The 15,670-nt window shown below is 52.4% G+C and overlaps 1 protein-coding gene across 2 annotated transcripts in view; it reads right to left on the reverse strand.

Annotated features, from left to right (window-relative positions):
- Positions 1-15,670, reverse strand: part of LOC144945904 (unconventional myosin-IXb-like) — an 88,403-nt gene that overhangs the window by 21,989 nt on the left and 50,744 nt on the right. For both annotated transcript variants that reach the window (XM_078874536.1, XM_078874537.1), the window contains 13 exons: positions 15,076-15,217; positions 14,319-14,574; positions 13,335-13,506; positions 12,539-12,649; positions 11,477-11,516; positions 9,042-9,164; positions 7,017-7,208; positions 5,618-5,740; positions 5,153-5,302; positions 4,633-4,761; positions 3,684-3,905; positions 2,698-2,798; positions 102-1,914 (listed from right to left, as the gene is read on the reverse strand). In XM_078874536.1, coding sequence (XP_078730662.1) covers positions 102-1,914; positions 2,698-2,798; positions 3,684-3,905; positions 4,633-4,761; positions 5,153-5,302; positions 5,618-5,740; positions 7,017-7,208; positions 9,042-9,164; positions 11,477-11,516; positions 12,539-12,649; positions 13,335-13,506; positions 14,319-14,574; positions 15,076-15,217 — 3,574 coding nt within the window. The remainder of the gene's footprint in view (positions 1-101; positions 1,915-2,697; positions 2,799-3,683; positions 3,906-4,632; positions 4,762-5,152; positions 5,303-5,617; positions 5,741-7,016; positions 7,209-9,041; positions 9,165-11,476; positions 11,517-12,538; positions 12,650-13,334; positions 13,507-14,318; positions 14,575-15,075; positions 15,218-15,670) is intronic.

Genomic DNA, 15,670 nt, shown 5'->3' on the forward strand with positions numbered 1-15,670 from the left:
TCCAATTCGCGTTGTGAAACCCACACGTGGCGTTAACAGGAGAAGAGAATGCACGTACTATCGAACTCTCGAGCGGCATCGGCTGTAACACACACACGCACCTTTTGGCTCCCATACGCGAGCGCAGTGCCCGCTGCCGACGCGCCGGCGCCGGGCTTGGCGGGCGGCGCGAACTTGGGGCGCCCCGCCCACCTCGTCCGCCGCTCGACGAACTCCGGCCGTTCCTTCGCCGCGCAGCTCCTCCGCTCCGCCCGCCGTCCGCCGTCGCAGCCGTCGGCGGCTCCGCCGCCTTCCTCGGCGTCCGCGTCCATGTCGTCGCCGCCGCCGCCGTCGTCGTCCCGATCGTCGTCCTCGTCCTCGTCGTCGTCGTCCTCCTCCTCCCCATCCCTCTTGTAGAGGTTCTGGGCGATCTCGCGCAGCAGCTCCCCGCAGTCGCCCTCGCCCAGCGTGTCGAGCAGGCGGTGGAGGTAGTCGTCCGGCAGCGACGAGGGGACGCGCGGCGTCTCGGCCGCCGGGGCCTTCCCGTCCGGCGTCGCGGGCGGGGAGACGCGGCGGGCGGCCACCACGTGGCAGGAGACGGGGACGCCCGTCGTGTCACGAGGCGAGAGCGAGAGGTCTGTGGTCTCGCGGCGGGAGACCGAGTCGACCGGCGTTACGTTGGGCGGGAAGAGAGCGTCGTCCGCGGTCTCGAGGCGAGCGAGGGCGTCGTCCGCCGCATCGTTGGGGGACCCGATGACCTCCATTGCCTCTTGATGGGAGAGGGGGCCGTCGGTCGCCTTGCGGCGGCAGGCAGGACTGCCCGGCGCCTCGTGGTGGAAGACACAGCCGTGTGGGTCCTCGCCGGGAGAGACGAGGACTTCCATCGTCGTCTCGGGATGGGAGCACGAACCGTCTGGCGTTCTGTTTGGAGATGCAGCACGATCCGGCGTTTCATGGAGACAGACAGGTTGGTCTTGCGTCTCCTTGGGGTAGACAGAACCGTCCAGTGTCTCAGGCACAAAGGCAGGTTGGTCTGGTGTCTCACTGGGACAGAGAGAAATGTCTGCTGTCTCGTTGGTGAAGACAAAGTCATCCTTATGGGCAGAGACAACATTGTTAACCGTCTCGGTACGGGTGGCAATGTCATTAGGTTCCTTGCATGGGGAGACAGGTTTGTCCATCGTCTCAGGAAGAGACACAAGCCCAGCTGCTGTCTCACGAGCTGTGACAGCATCGCTCATGCTTTCAAGAATGGAGACAAAGTTGTCCATCGTCTTGCAAAGAGAGACAGGGCTGTCGTCTGCCTCGCCAGCCTCGATAGGATTGGGACATGTCTCTGATGTGTCTCCTAGGAGGACACCATCATCATCATGGTCCTCGTCATCATCTGCATGTCGCCTGTACACAGTTTCATCTCCCTCGTTCAACACCACCCCCTTCGCATGATACTCGACCTCCTCCTCCTTCATATCGTTAAGTTCATTCTCAACACCACGATGACGTTCACAACCATTCCCACCACCGGCGACATCCTCATCGCCAACAACAACAGCAGCAGCATCGACGCCTCGCGACTCCTCTGCAAGGACAGTTTCGTTGTCGTCCGTCACGTGTCGCGCGACCACGAGACTCGTCCCGCTTTCTTCCTCCGCCACCGGCGGCCGCAGGTCGCCGCCGTCGTTCCACGACGCCGCCTCGGCGGCCTCGCGTCCTCCGCCAATTCCGTCGGATTCCGCCGAGCCTCCCGATCCCGCGTCAAACCCCGCGGCGGCGCTCCCCGAACGCCGGTCGCCGGGGTGGCGGCCTCCGGCCGAGAGGACGGCTGCCGCCGGGTCGGTGTCGGTCGGCGGGCGCGAGTCGACGGGGCTAGCGGGGCGAGCGGGGCACGGCGGGGCGGAAGACGGCCGCGCCTCTCGCCGTTGAAGCTCCCGAAATCTGAGTTGGGGGACACCGCGGAGGAAGGAGTGTTATTTGGGGGTGTGACGATCAATGAAGGTCTTTATTTTTCTCCGTGCCAATATAGCCCTCAATAAAGCGGGCATCGGTATGCGTTACAGCGGAATGGGAATCATTACAGGGAGCACGGAACAAGAGGAAATGAGACCTCAGCGGCTAACACCGCCCGAGCAAAATAAATTTCAAACGTGCGCAACAAATAGCGTAAGAAAGGCAAGTAGATTTTATGGGATTTTATGGGAAGGTAAGTTTGAGTAGATGTCATGCGTGGATGTAAAAGTTTTTAACGGTTGCTCAAGGCTACGGGAAAACTCTCCAAACTCATTCGGTGTATTCAGTAGCAATTTGTGGGTGTGAAAGGAACGCGGACTCTTAAGAATGAAGAAGGAGGAATCGCTGCCTTCGATAGGGAAGCCTTCGGGAAATTTCTATAAACATCTTACGAAGGGCAATGCAACGAGAAATTGAAGGAAGTCTTTGAGACAAGCGACACAGACAAAGCATCAAGGTCACGTAGAGGAAGCTGCAATCATTAGTACAGGTGACTAGAATGAATGGTGACCAGGATGAATGGTGACTAGAATAAACGGTGACTGGCTGCGAAGGCCGGTGATGAAGGGAACACTCGGAGCTGAGCGTGGAAGAGGAAGAACCGCGATCTGAACGGGCATTCAAACATCACAAAAACACTGGACGGGGAGGGATGGAAGCCATCTCGGTTGAGAGGCGGACGACGACTGCGTACGTGCGGTGGCCACTCACCGCGCGCGTGCCGTCTGCCCGCGCCAGCGTGCCTGCAGTCCGACCACGGCTGCTCGCAGCCGGACAAAGCGAGCCCGGCTCCGCCTCGCTCTCCACCACACCTGGGACGACAACCGCAGGCACAACCGCAAACACCAACGTGTGTGATTACGTACAAAAGACGGCGAGCCCCCACCGACCCGCTTCGACCTTGCCGATTATCTCGCGAGAAATCAAATTTCTTCAGAAACTGCCTTGTGTGTTTAGTTTGTTGTCCTTCGCACGCTAAAGAAGTTCAACATAACATACATACAGAGGCACAGGGGCAAGTGCTGTTTGCGAGCGCCTGCTAAGCCCAGCACGGTTCACAAGGGGATGGCACACAATGAGTGGTATCACAAAGGGATCGTGCGGCCCACGATAACCCTGCCTCCAAAAAATCTCATGCGCATACACAATATAGTGCTGCATTGGTATGAGGCTGAGTCGACCTAGGCAAGGGCTCGGGACAGATTTAGACGCCACTTGCCACTGATGTTGTGCATCACATCTGGGAAGTGCTGAGCTCGTATTGCAGTGCACAAATCATGCCACCACCATTGCCCACTTACGCACAACTACAAAGATCCCCCGTATAGCCTTAACAGACTGTTGGGGCAAGTGCTGTTAGCAAGCACCTATGAAGGTCGGCACAGCACAAGAGGGGGTGGGTGGCCGACACCACGCCCGACCGCTTTTGTCTCCCCAGTGGCGATGTTACACACCGCACCAGCTACTCATTTGAGGATGAGTCGACCGAGGTGAGGCCCAGGACCGGTTGAGATATTCGCCACTGTTATTGGTCGTGAGCGGGAATCTAACTCGGCTCGCCGGGTTCGTAGTGCCACGCACTAACCGTTGCACTACCGCTGCGCACACACACAGTCACGGACACAAACAGACATGGTCACACCCACACGCTCAAGTTCACGTGCGGCACACAGGTGTGCCCAGCCCCCCCCATTCACCTGCAGGATGAGAGTCGCGTGCCTCAGCTGGCCATACGCCACCCGCAGTCGCCACCCGCGCCACGTGGCCTGAATATTCGTGGCGGCTTTCTCCGCCCCCTCCGGCCAGACCCGTTGCACCAACACGGTGCCCAAGTGTCCAGAGGTTACTCCCTCCTCATCCCCCTCCGCACACAACGGGAGGCGGGATGGACCGCGCAGCCTCATCTTAGCCAGGCAGGCCTGTGGAGCAACGGGCGAAATGTAGCGAGTCACGATGAACACGAAGATGTCATCATCGAGGCACTATGCTGTCGATGTCACCGCGTAGCCATTGCCTCCTTCCTTCTGGCTGATCAGTCATGCTATGGTGCTGTTGTCAAAAACAATTGCAGTTTGTGCAGCGTCTCATTGCAACCGCAGCTCGGGATACTGTGCAGGACGTGGGGTGGAATGGCGGTCGGAGTAGGGAGACACGGGAGTGAGAGGAGAGAGAGGTGAGAGAGCATCACCGTAGCGCGGTCTTGGAAAAAGCAACTCGGGCCCAGCGACGACAATGACGACGAGTACCAGGAGCAACTAGGGCAGTGAGGGCAGCAGTGACGAGTTCAATGGGCAGTAACAGTAGGACTGCGCCCTTGAACATTGAGTTCTGGGACAGCCTCCAACATCTGCCCTTAAAGTTTCCCACACCACCACTACCTGTTGCCAGCCTGTAAGTGCCACTCAAATGCTCGACTTTGTAGCTTGCCCTCTCTCCGCCGGATAACTTAACGACTTGATTGAGGGCCTCTTTGTCAATCCACTGCCGGAGGAATGCCTGCGTCAGACACGGGGGTTTGTTTGACAAAACTTCACAAAGCTGGTCGGTGCGGGCGTGCTGGTATCATTCGCCAACGACGTGGCCAGGAATGCAACTCGGAATACGCTGACCTCAGCGCTACCGCTCCACCGCGCGTGCGTAGCTTGCCTGAAATATGATGGCGGCGGGCACGGCAGGATTGCCGTACTTGGAATCTCGGCGCTGTTGCCAGAAGTCGCGGCCGGATTCAACACAGCGGAGAAACCTGTGCTCGGAAAGCCAAGCTCGCACGGCGCGCTGACATGCGGACATGCAGACGCACACACGGACACACACAAAAGAAAAAAAAGACAAAGATCCCCCACACATAGCCTTAAAAAGACTGTTCGGGAAAAAGCTGTTAGCGAACACCTACGAAGGCCGGCACGGCACACGAGTGAGTGGGTGGCCAACACCACACTCAGCCGCATTTGTCTCCCCAGTAGTGATGTTTACACATACCTACTTGCTGTACTGCGTGCAGGACAGACTTAGAGAGAGTGGGGGAGCACCTGCAGGAACAGGCTGGTGCCTCCTATGTCGCTGAAAGGCTGCTCGCAACTGAGGGTGTGCGATTTGACCGCGGTCTGGTTTGCGTACCTGCTTGCTGTACTGCGCGCAGGACAGACTTAGAGAGAGTGGGGCGCACCTGCAGGAGCAGGCTGGCGCTCCTCTGCCGCTGGAAGGCTGCGTGGTCGCGCCGGCAGCGCAGGCGGCGCTGCAGGAGCACGATGCGTCGCGACACCTCGTCGTGCAGGCAGTCCTGCACAAACTGCCGAGCGCTCTCCTTGAGGAACACCTACGGGCGGCACGCGAAACAAAGACGAAGATTCCCCCACGTGGCATCAGCAGACTGTTGGGGCAAGCGCAGTTACAGCGAGTAGCACCGATGAAGGCCGGCACCGCGCACGAGCGGGGTGGGTGGCCAGCACCACGCCCGGCCGCCTTGGGTCACCCCAGTGGCGATGTTTACGACACACCGCACCGGGTGCTCATTCGTGCACGTACATCGTTGGAACGGAATGGGAAAAAATAAAACTGATGGCGTGCACGTACGTCATCGGACCGGGAAAGGGGTTAAGTGTCCCCGCCCGCACCCGTGTGCGCGCCCCACCTTGGTCCGTCCGATCTGATAGTTGTTGGGATCCAGGCCGAGGCTTTGGAGCAGGGACCCCACGTCGGCCTGCCTGGGCTCCGCGTCTCGCGGCATCAAAACGCCGAACCGCTCCTTGAACTCCTGACAAGGGGACAACAGCGGCAAACAAAAATAAACGCCACCCATCGGCGGAAAGCACCGGCACCGGTGATGGACGCGGCCGAGAAGCCAAGTCCGGTGACACGGTTATCCCGACTTCCTGGGATCTTATCCTCGTGATGTGTGGTGCAGTTACAAACGAAATGTCACGTGACCGATTCTCTAAATTTGGTCGTCAAAGTTGTTGCTCGACTTACTGGCGAGCGAGCCGAAACAATGAAGAGTTTGCGGGATAGAAACTGGTACACGCTACACGCATAGCTGTCAGACCGGACGGTTTACCCGTGTTCTTGTACAGGGGAACTGAATGTTCTGGTCCATACGGCGTACAGACGTTTCAATACGGGCAAAACGAAAACATTGTCTATTTGTTTGTGTGTCTCCCTTGTGATGATGGGACTTTGTAGGATGAACGTAGAGATTTATAAGGGACACGGGGTGAACAATAAGGTCTGAATTGGTCTGTAACAAGGTAGGGCACTGATGAGGGGTTCACAGGTATGTACACGCGACGAGTGAATTTGTTTGGCCGTGCCGGATGGTGGAGGGCATTAACGACACAACTACTACTAACAAAGAAAAAGATCTCCCGTATAGCCTTTAAACAGACTGTTGGGGCAAGTGCCGTTCGCGAGCAACTTTGAAAGCAGGCACGGCACACGAGGGGGTGGGAAGTCAACACCACGCCCGGCCGCCTTTGTCTCCCCAGTGGAAATGTTTACACACTGCACCAGATACTCATTTGAAGATGAGTCGACCTAGGGGAAGGCCCGGGACCGGTTCAGATATTTGTGACTGTGATTAGTCGTGAGCGGCAATCTAACTCGTGTCGCTAGGTTCGTAGCACAATGTACTAGCCACTACACCACCACCGCTACTACTACTGACAATAACCGCAGATAACCACGGCGCTTGTGCTATGCTCGGTGATCTTTGAGGCAAAGTGAAGTGTCGAAGGCCTGCTGGCAGGAGGTGACGGAACAGACCCAGGTGCCATGGGTTGACGGACTGAAATTACTGGAAGATGCACCACCACCTGTCCTCCCGACTGTACCAACTTTTAGCGTTTTAACCACCCGGCACTCCGCTCGTTGTTGTGAGCGTCGCTACTCCGCCCTCCGCTGTTCCTGGAGGGCATCCGCCTCCAACTCCCCAGCATCAGCAGCGTCCTTCACGAGCCTCCTCCACAGAGGCCGATCTTGACACCGCTACCCACTCCACCCACTCCACCCACCCACCCACAGGCGGGAACCCTCACCTGGAAGGTGTACTTGGTGCTGTAGCCGGCGCGACGAATGCGCACCGTCTCCAGCATGCCCGTGTATCTCAGCTGCCGCAGCACGAGCTCCTCGTCGAAACGCATGGGGTCCTTGCGGTCGTTGGAGCGGAGGCAGCGGATGAAGTAGGGCAGCGCCTGGTTCAGGGTGTCCAGCAGCTTGTTCAGAGAGGCCTGCTCGTCGTTTGAGAGGCACACGCGCACACAAAGCCTTGACAGACCGTCGGGGCAAGTGCTGTTAGCGAGCACCTATGAAGGCCGGCACGGCACATGAGGGGGTGGGTGGCACACAACGAACGCCCGGCCACCTTTTTCTCCAAGTGGCGATGTTTGCACACCGCACTAGGTGCTCGTTTGAGGCTGAATTGACCTAGGAGAGGCGCAGGACCGGTTCAAACAATCGTCGCTGGTGTTGGCCCTGAGTGGGACTCGGAACTCGGGTGCTTGGGTTCGTATCGCAGAGCGCTAACCGCTACACTACCGCTGCCCCACATGCGCAAGCACGTACACACACACACACGCAGAGGACACATGATGCAGCCCCGCCACTCTCCTCACCATCACCCACCCACCCCTCCCGTGACCCCACGTTTAAGTATCTTGTGGACTTGTAGGGGCGACGTGGTGCGATCGAGCAGATGTGCTTGCCAGCATGGCAGCACAGAAGGTGAAGTGGCCAGCAGCACCACGCCCCGGTTTGTAAAACCGAGCCTACCTACGTGACTTTACTGAAAGAACCAAAGAGTATGGATTCCTGCAGTCACAAAAGCTTCAAATCAAGATTGAACTTAAAGCAAATTGTTCGGCGACATGGCTGTGTTGGCACCTTTGATGCACGGGCGTGAAGTGTAATAATATTTAAAAAACGTCAACACATTTATCTATAATATTGTGAACTTAAAGTGAACAATTTAAAATGGGCGATGGCTACGAAGAAAGTCCATTGACTGAAATGTCGTCTGTTATATATTTTTATATGTGTCATATTATATATGTTTTTCATTTTAAGGCCACAGTGCTATTGAGGAATGTGTTGAGGTTTTTGAGCTAACTTCAGAGAGTTCCAGGAAAGGTTCTGAAAATTTGACTGGCAATGATGTTGGCCATGGTCAGGAATGGAACTCAGGTCACTAACCAATGTGTCACCACTCCCCAAAAGTGAACCACAACAACAACAGCTGCCATTCGCCACTAAGTGGCGGTGACGTCACCACAGCGCTTGTGTCACGCTAGGTGTATTTGAGGTCACGTGAAGTAAAAAAAAAGAAAATACATCCACACACACGTCTATTACATTTGAATGATCACTACTGAGTAACAAACAAATGGAAGAGGTGAATTTTGGCACACATTTAGTTAAATCCATGGTTATAACCAGAGAATTCCATAATCAAATTTTTATTTTATTCTGTTCATCAAAAGAATACATCCCTTGACATTTTGAAGATAAAATATTGAAATTTGTTTTGTTTAACATAGGTCTACAAAGAATATTGCTACCTGTAGATGTTTTACGGCGCTGAATCCAGAAACAAAATCAACATTTCAAAATGCAAAAATAAAAGTTTCAGCCCTGTAACATTTCCGGACAAATTTATTATTCCGTTTTTTTAAGCTAGGCCTTATAGTTTTCTTTATTTTCTTTTAATCTGGTGGCTACAAACACAATGAACCGATTCAGTAACCCGATAATTGATGTGTTACCTTTCCTATTCTTTGCACGCATGTCGCGTTTTTGTATCGTTTGTTGAAACAGCTGAAATCATCACCTGACCCGATGTGTCCTTTCCTTTCATCAGCCACATTTAACAGGGTTGAATGGGTAAACACCCACAAAAAACTCGAAAGTAACAAAGGCTCCACGCCAAGTCGCATCGGAAACCACACCTACTCGGTTCAAATGTGTTTTAACGTTCTGACCCGCCCCAACCGGATATCAGTGAAAAAGAGCTTCATAGCTCATCGGATTCCACCAGAATAAATAAGTACCCCATTTCCGATTCTGACCTGGAACTGAGCGGAGATGCTGGGAGGTCTCTTCTTGGGGTGAGGCTGAAGGAGGGCGTGAGCCGGGCGCTCGTGCTGAGATAGACGCACCACATGCTGCAGCGAGCGTATGTCCACCAGATGCTGCACACGCACACACACCAGACACTCCGACTGATGCTCCTACTGTTGTGGAGTGACTCATGCAGCCAGCTATGGCTGCAGAGTTTGGTAGTACATGTTGTTTACGTCGTTTATTGTGAAAATTCGGTCACAGTTCCTATGATCACTGTTTCATTGCTTTTATGGCTTTATTTTGGTGAATTTCGAAAAGTTTTTTGGTTTGGCCATGTTTGTTTGTTGTAGTACAGAGTTAGACTGATGGCCTTAATCTAAGTTGTCTTGTGGTTGTTGTTGTTTGACTTGCATCCCACTGGGATTTTTGCACACAGTGTTGGTGTACGGTGCTTTTTCTGCAATATTTTGCTGTCTTTTCTTGGATTTTCTGTTTGCACATAGTCTTCTTGTTCATGTTTTTGTTTTTTGTTTGTTGCGGTTGCACCCGATTCAAGAGCCGAATGGCTCACAGGGCTATACCTAATAAATGAACTTGAACTTGAACCAGCAGCATCATCATTGTCGTCGTCGCCATCGGCGGCAGCACCAGCATCGGCATGACCATAGTCTTGCTGATGCCAAATTTTTTATATGGTCGAACTCGTTACACACAAAATGCTTGGCACAAATGAACCACGGTACCTTGCTGCTGATGTCATCAAGGAGCGTAAACCATCACACAAACTCAGCTCATCGTCGCAGCAGCGGCTTTTGGCTAACCATCGAACAAAGACTGTTACCCCATCACGTGCTTTCAGATGCGCTTTTGCGGCCGTCTGGAATGCTCTTCCTTCCGATATTAAGAAACCACTTTTAAATATAGATTGAAAACTAATTTCTTTAAAACTGCTTTTTGTGTTCAGTTTCTTGTCCTTCACCAGCACCTCCGACTAGCACGGTTCGCTATGTACGGTGCAAAAAATGTTCAACATACATATCTATATATATAAAAGGGAAATTTGTGAATGTGTGTGTCTGTTCGAAATGTTTAGCATACTTCAACAAACTTGAAATTTGGCATGTGGGGAGTTTTCAGACTGTACACACTGCAAAAAGTATAAAAAATGACTTTGTATTTTGGGGGGGGGGTGGGAAATGACCATGAAGTGTGTGGCGTCAACCCGCATACAGGACTGCCGATAATCGATATCTGGTGAGCGTTTGTGGTATCGATTAAACGGGAATAGGCCGATTCTAAAGAAATACACAACCTTCGATTCCTTTGCGCGATTTCAAGAATCGAATCTTGGCGCCCGAGCCTAAGTTTTTTTTCCACCGTGCGTTGGGTTTTATTTTAATTTTAATTAATGAGGTAATGATCAAATTATCTTTTCATTTGTATAAGTTATGTTTTTAAGTTTTGAGAAGTTTTTAAATATATTTTTATCCCCCGGGCAACGCCGGGTACTTCCCGCTAGTATACAATAAAATCATCAGCAACACTGCTGATGCACCCGATTCAAGAGCCGAATGGCTCACAGGGCTATACCAAATAAACTGAAACTGCCAGTAGCAGTGGCAGAAGCATGAGCATCAAATATATCAAAATCAGAAATCCATCGCCGTCAAAGCTCGCCATCTAGCGGTAAACATTGGAATGTTCTGAGTTGCCTACCTGCCCCTAATGGATCCGTAATAACGAGCTTCAAAACTCATTGGATTCCTCCAGTAGAAAGATAAGATTCTGATTCTGGAAATCGCAACCAGGAAGCCTATTCGTTTGCATTTAGATGCAGGAACGTCATGGAGATTAATGTGCATTCTTCGACAGCTCAGGTACAATCTTATATAATTCAATTAATCTTAATGCAGAGAAGCATGCATTCATATTTAAATTAAATGGGATTGTTTGACCATCTTAAGTAGCGTCCATAGGCTACCCTCAATGTCATTGGAGATTGCAGGAATTACTAATATGATTTTATGGGATTCTTTTAAAGGCTAGAAATCATCCACATAATCCACGCCCAATCCCCATGCCGATTTCCCATGTCTCCATTTAAATGAATGAGCCTGTCATGGCGATTACCAAACACCACTAGATGGCACACGAGCCCAACTCGAGTTTCAATGACATGAACGAAGATTTCAACCTGAGAATAATCAATGCTGCAATTATGTACGTACGTATGTTGAACTTCTTTCGCACCGTACGTAGCCAACCGTGCTAATCGGAGGTGCTTTGACCGGGATACAATCACTGCAGCAACCACCCAGAACTAACCAAAATGATCATAATCAGCATCACCACCTCTATCATTACCATCACCTTCATAAACGTCATCACCGCCGCTATATCCATCAAAAGTAATGTATTTGAGATCTAGGATTGACCTTACCTTTGGTAAGTTGATTTTGGGCTTGGAATTATTCTTCCGGCTGAAATTAAATGAGACAAAAAACATCAATACTGCCACAACCACCACCATCATCATCATCATCATCGCAACCAACCATCACCATTATAATGACCATCGTCCACAACCCCATCATCAACTTGACTGGCTTCCAATATATGTACTGTATATGTAGCTCCCTTTGTCACTCCACTGCTGGAAGACGGCCTTCCCACACCATACGGATTCTGAGAATTATTTCACCATTCTTGACCACACTGGTCAGTGTGGACTGGCAAAGGCGGGAAGCAAAGTTGCGGGAGCATAGAAGTTCAGTACAACAAAGGATTTTTCTGCACTATAAACCATAGTCCCCGGTGACCTGTTCGGGCACGGCGGCCACGCTCCCAAGCATTAGCCAGATTCAAACACCTGCTTTAGCTTCCGGGCTCTCGTGAGACTGGGGGCATTCTGGGCGATTTGGTGCCACGCACAAAGATAAAGATCCCCCGTATAGCCATAACAGACTGTAGGGGCAAGTTCTTTTAGCGAGCACCTATGAAGGCTGGAACGGTACACGAGGGGGTGGGTGGCCAGCACCATGCCCGACCGCCTTCGTCTCCCCAGTGGGGATGTTTACACACCGCACCAAGTACTCATTTGAGGCCAAGTCGACCTAGGGGAGGCCCGGGACCGGTGCAGATAATCGTCACCGGGTTGATAGCGCAGCGCGCTAACCGCTACACGACCACTCCCACGCACACATACAGAGTTGTGTATCGTTGCGGTGACTGACGGCAGGCCCGGCCCCTCCCCCTGGTAAAGGCTCAGTCCCCATAGCTAAATTCAAACTGTCCAGTCCAAAAATATTGCTACAATATTTTAACGCCGTTAAAAAGAATTGTATTTTTATTAGCGTCATTCATGCTAATTTCGTCCCACAAACGCCGTGCATTATTTGTGTAAGGGCTCAATCCTATTTATAGAAACTAACAACCAAATATAAACCCTCATCACATTTAAATGAGTAAACAATTGTGTGTGACAAGGCAATTGGGAACTGACCAGAACATACTGTTGGTGCGCTCCCGCAGCCTCGTGGAGGCCGCGCAGGCGAAGATGTCATCGCGCGACACATCCCATGAGCCTCGGCGGCGCATCCCGCACGCGCCATCCCTGGGGTCACAGGTCACAGTATGTATGTTTAACTTCTTTCGCACCGTACGAAGCCAACCGTGCTCATCCGAGGTGCGGGGAAAGGACAACACGGCGTAAGTTGCAAACAAATGGGACAAAAAAAATCACGTGCGGCGATGGTTTACGTAAATACCGTCCAATGTGCATGTCTTCGGAAGTATTTAATTAGCAGGATGGAGAGCCAACCGGTAGTGGTCAGGGCCAAATGTGTTTGGCAGATTGCCATCTTTGACCTGGTTTGGGTTTTCAAGTTTTTGGCAACCCCATTTAGGTCACTTTGTTTCCGATTCCAGTTTTGTCGAAATGTGGTAATTTTGACGACAGTCATCGTGACTCCCCGTTATAAATGGACGGATTTTCAGGCAAGTGCTGTTAGTGAGCGCCTATCAATGCCTTCATGGCACGAGAGTGGTGTGACCAGCACCATGTCCAGTCACCTTTGTCTCCCCATTGAAGATGTTTACACGCCGCACCAGGTACTCATTTCAAGACGGTCACTGCATCTCGCGCTTTTAAGATGTGCTTCTGCGGCCGTCTGGAATGCTCTTCCTTCCGATTTGAGGAAGCCACCGGAGCTGTGCACTTTTAAACCTAGACTGAAAACTTATTTTCTTAAGAACTGCTTTTTGTGTTCAGTTTTGGGGGAGTATTCACGACTCTGTACCAGGGGAGGGAGGAACTGAGCGGCGCTCCTGCGTGGGAGATTTCGGCCACGCGCTCCTGCGAGCACCGGCGCAGGATCTGGAGGCTCCGCTGGTGCACAGGGTGCATAAGAAAGCTGCCGGACGCTCGCGGGCAGAAGACGGGTGACAGAGGCCCCCCGTCGACGCCGATGCCTATCACACACACACACACACAAATTACTTTCGCTCGCTCTCCATTGCACAACTGCGGTCGTCCAGAACAGACCGTACAACGTATATAACGAAGCAATGACCGATCCGCAAAAACGAAGGAGACATCACGGGGATGATACACTCCGCTGCTCCTGACGCATCTATCTGGGCTTGACCACCTGAAAGTGAAATTGTAGTCGTTGCTCTGCATCTACATCAGCCGTACGAAAGATGAGATTTTTCCTCACTCACCCAAACTACTCTTCCCCCTCCCTTCGCCATCATGAACACCGTCATCCCTTACCCATTCATCACACTGGCTCATCATTAACCACTCGTTGTCACTTTCACCATCGTTTATTTCATGCATCAGCATTCTCATGTACTACCATCCTTCTCATCAACTCATCTCATCAAACTTTTGCTGTACAAATCGCCAATTCTTTGTTCAGTGCCTTAATTAAGGCACTACATAACCACGCTCGATCGCCTTTGTCTCCCCAGTGGCGATATTTACACACCACACCAGGCACTCAAAATCAGAATCTTTATTGAGAGACTGGAGGAATCCGATGAGCTGTGAAGCTCTTTTTCACAGATGTCCAGTATGGGCAGGTCACTCAGTTGAGGATAAGTCGATCTAGGTGAGGCCCAGGACCGGTTCAGATATTCATCACCGATGTTGTTTCATGAGCGGGAATTGAACTAGAGTCGCCGGATTCGCAGCGCAGCATGCTAGTCACTGCACTACCCCTCCCCCCAAGCACACACACACACACGCGTCTTGAAGACACGCACGCGCAACCACTCACCGCGGTGATCGCGGGCTCCGTCGCCCGATAACGCGGCGGCAGCGGCAGCGGCGGCGACGACCGACCTGACCCCGGCCCTGCGAGTGGCTCCGGCCTGGAACGCCCGCACAGAGCGCAGCAGCGCACGCAGCACGGCCCAGCGCAGCAGCGCCACGGGGTAGAGGCTCACGAGGGCGCGCACCAGCACGCTGCTGCTGCCACGCAGCAGGGCGATTGCGTCCGCGCGCATGTGGTCCGTGTTCTTCTCCCGGAAATCCTGGGGGGGAAGACGACGCTTTTGTCCGTTCGTTTGTTGGTGACACAGTCGAGACCAGATGCCACCCTGGTAGGTACCGCTGGAGATTTATTCTTGGAAATATTTATTCAAATGGTTTTTTTCCACCAAGGAAAGCCTCACCGAGTCTCAGGGAGGTTCCTGCAAAGTTTCCACAGTACGGGGGGGGGAGGGGGGGGTGACAATTGCCATGTGTTTCGCTATTACAGTCATTTGTGAGTACAATTTGAAGCATGAGATCTTCAACATCCACTGTGAAGCAGGCGGATTAACTGTGTAACACGTGCCAACTGCGCGGGTGAGTGCGCGAGTACGAGTATGGCTGGATGGGTGGTTGGGAGATTCAGTGACTCGTGCACAGAGACACCGGTTGCATTATAGGCACGATGCCAACGTAAGCTGCCGCTGCTGCTGTTTTTTTATCGTTGTTGATGGCGATGGCGATGAATCCCCACACGTGCTCGTGCACCGGTTATAACTGACCTTGATCTGGTACTTCACACGGCCGGCAAAGTGTCTGATGATGAACGCCGCCTCCATCACGGCCGGAATCTCAAAGAACTCGCTCCGCTCGTGCTGGTGCCGGAACTTCCGGAGCAGGGTTCCACTGTTTGCTTGCGGGAAGCTGGGACAATAAAGAGAACGGTCCAACCCCCCCACCCATTTAGCCAAGCAGACGTGCCAGGCGCAGCTGCTGATAGCGAGCACCGATTCAAGCCGGTGTGAGATAGAATTTTGACCCCATAGAATTCCAAAAACTGGGATGGAAATACTACGAAAATATTATTTTTTTGAAGCCCAGGGTACAAATTATATTATAGCAATATTCCTCCCCCCCCCACCCCCCCTGGGAAAATTAACCCCTGGGGTCACAATATGTTATGTATATATTATATGAACGCAAAATCTCACCTAGGCTCCATGTCTAATTGATACAGTTCGATCGTTATGACATTATATAAGCAGAATCTTTTTCTTAGCATCGTCAATGCACTGCTGATCGAAGGCCTCCCCATGCCGCGTCAGTCATGGGGGATTGCTTGAGCATCCTTCACCACACGGGTCAGTGCGGGCTTTT

The sequence above is a fragment of the Lampetra fluviatilis genome, chromosome 39, assembly GCF_964198595.1.
Source record: "Lampetra fluviatilis chromosome 39, kcLamFluv1.1, whole genome shotgun sequence".
In the NCBI taxonomy this organism is placed as follows: Eukaryota; Metazoa; Chordata; class Hyperoartia; order Petromyzontiformes; family Petromyzontidae; genus Lampetra; species Lampetra fluviatilis.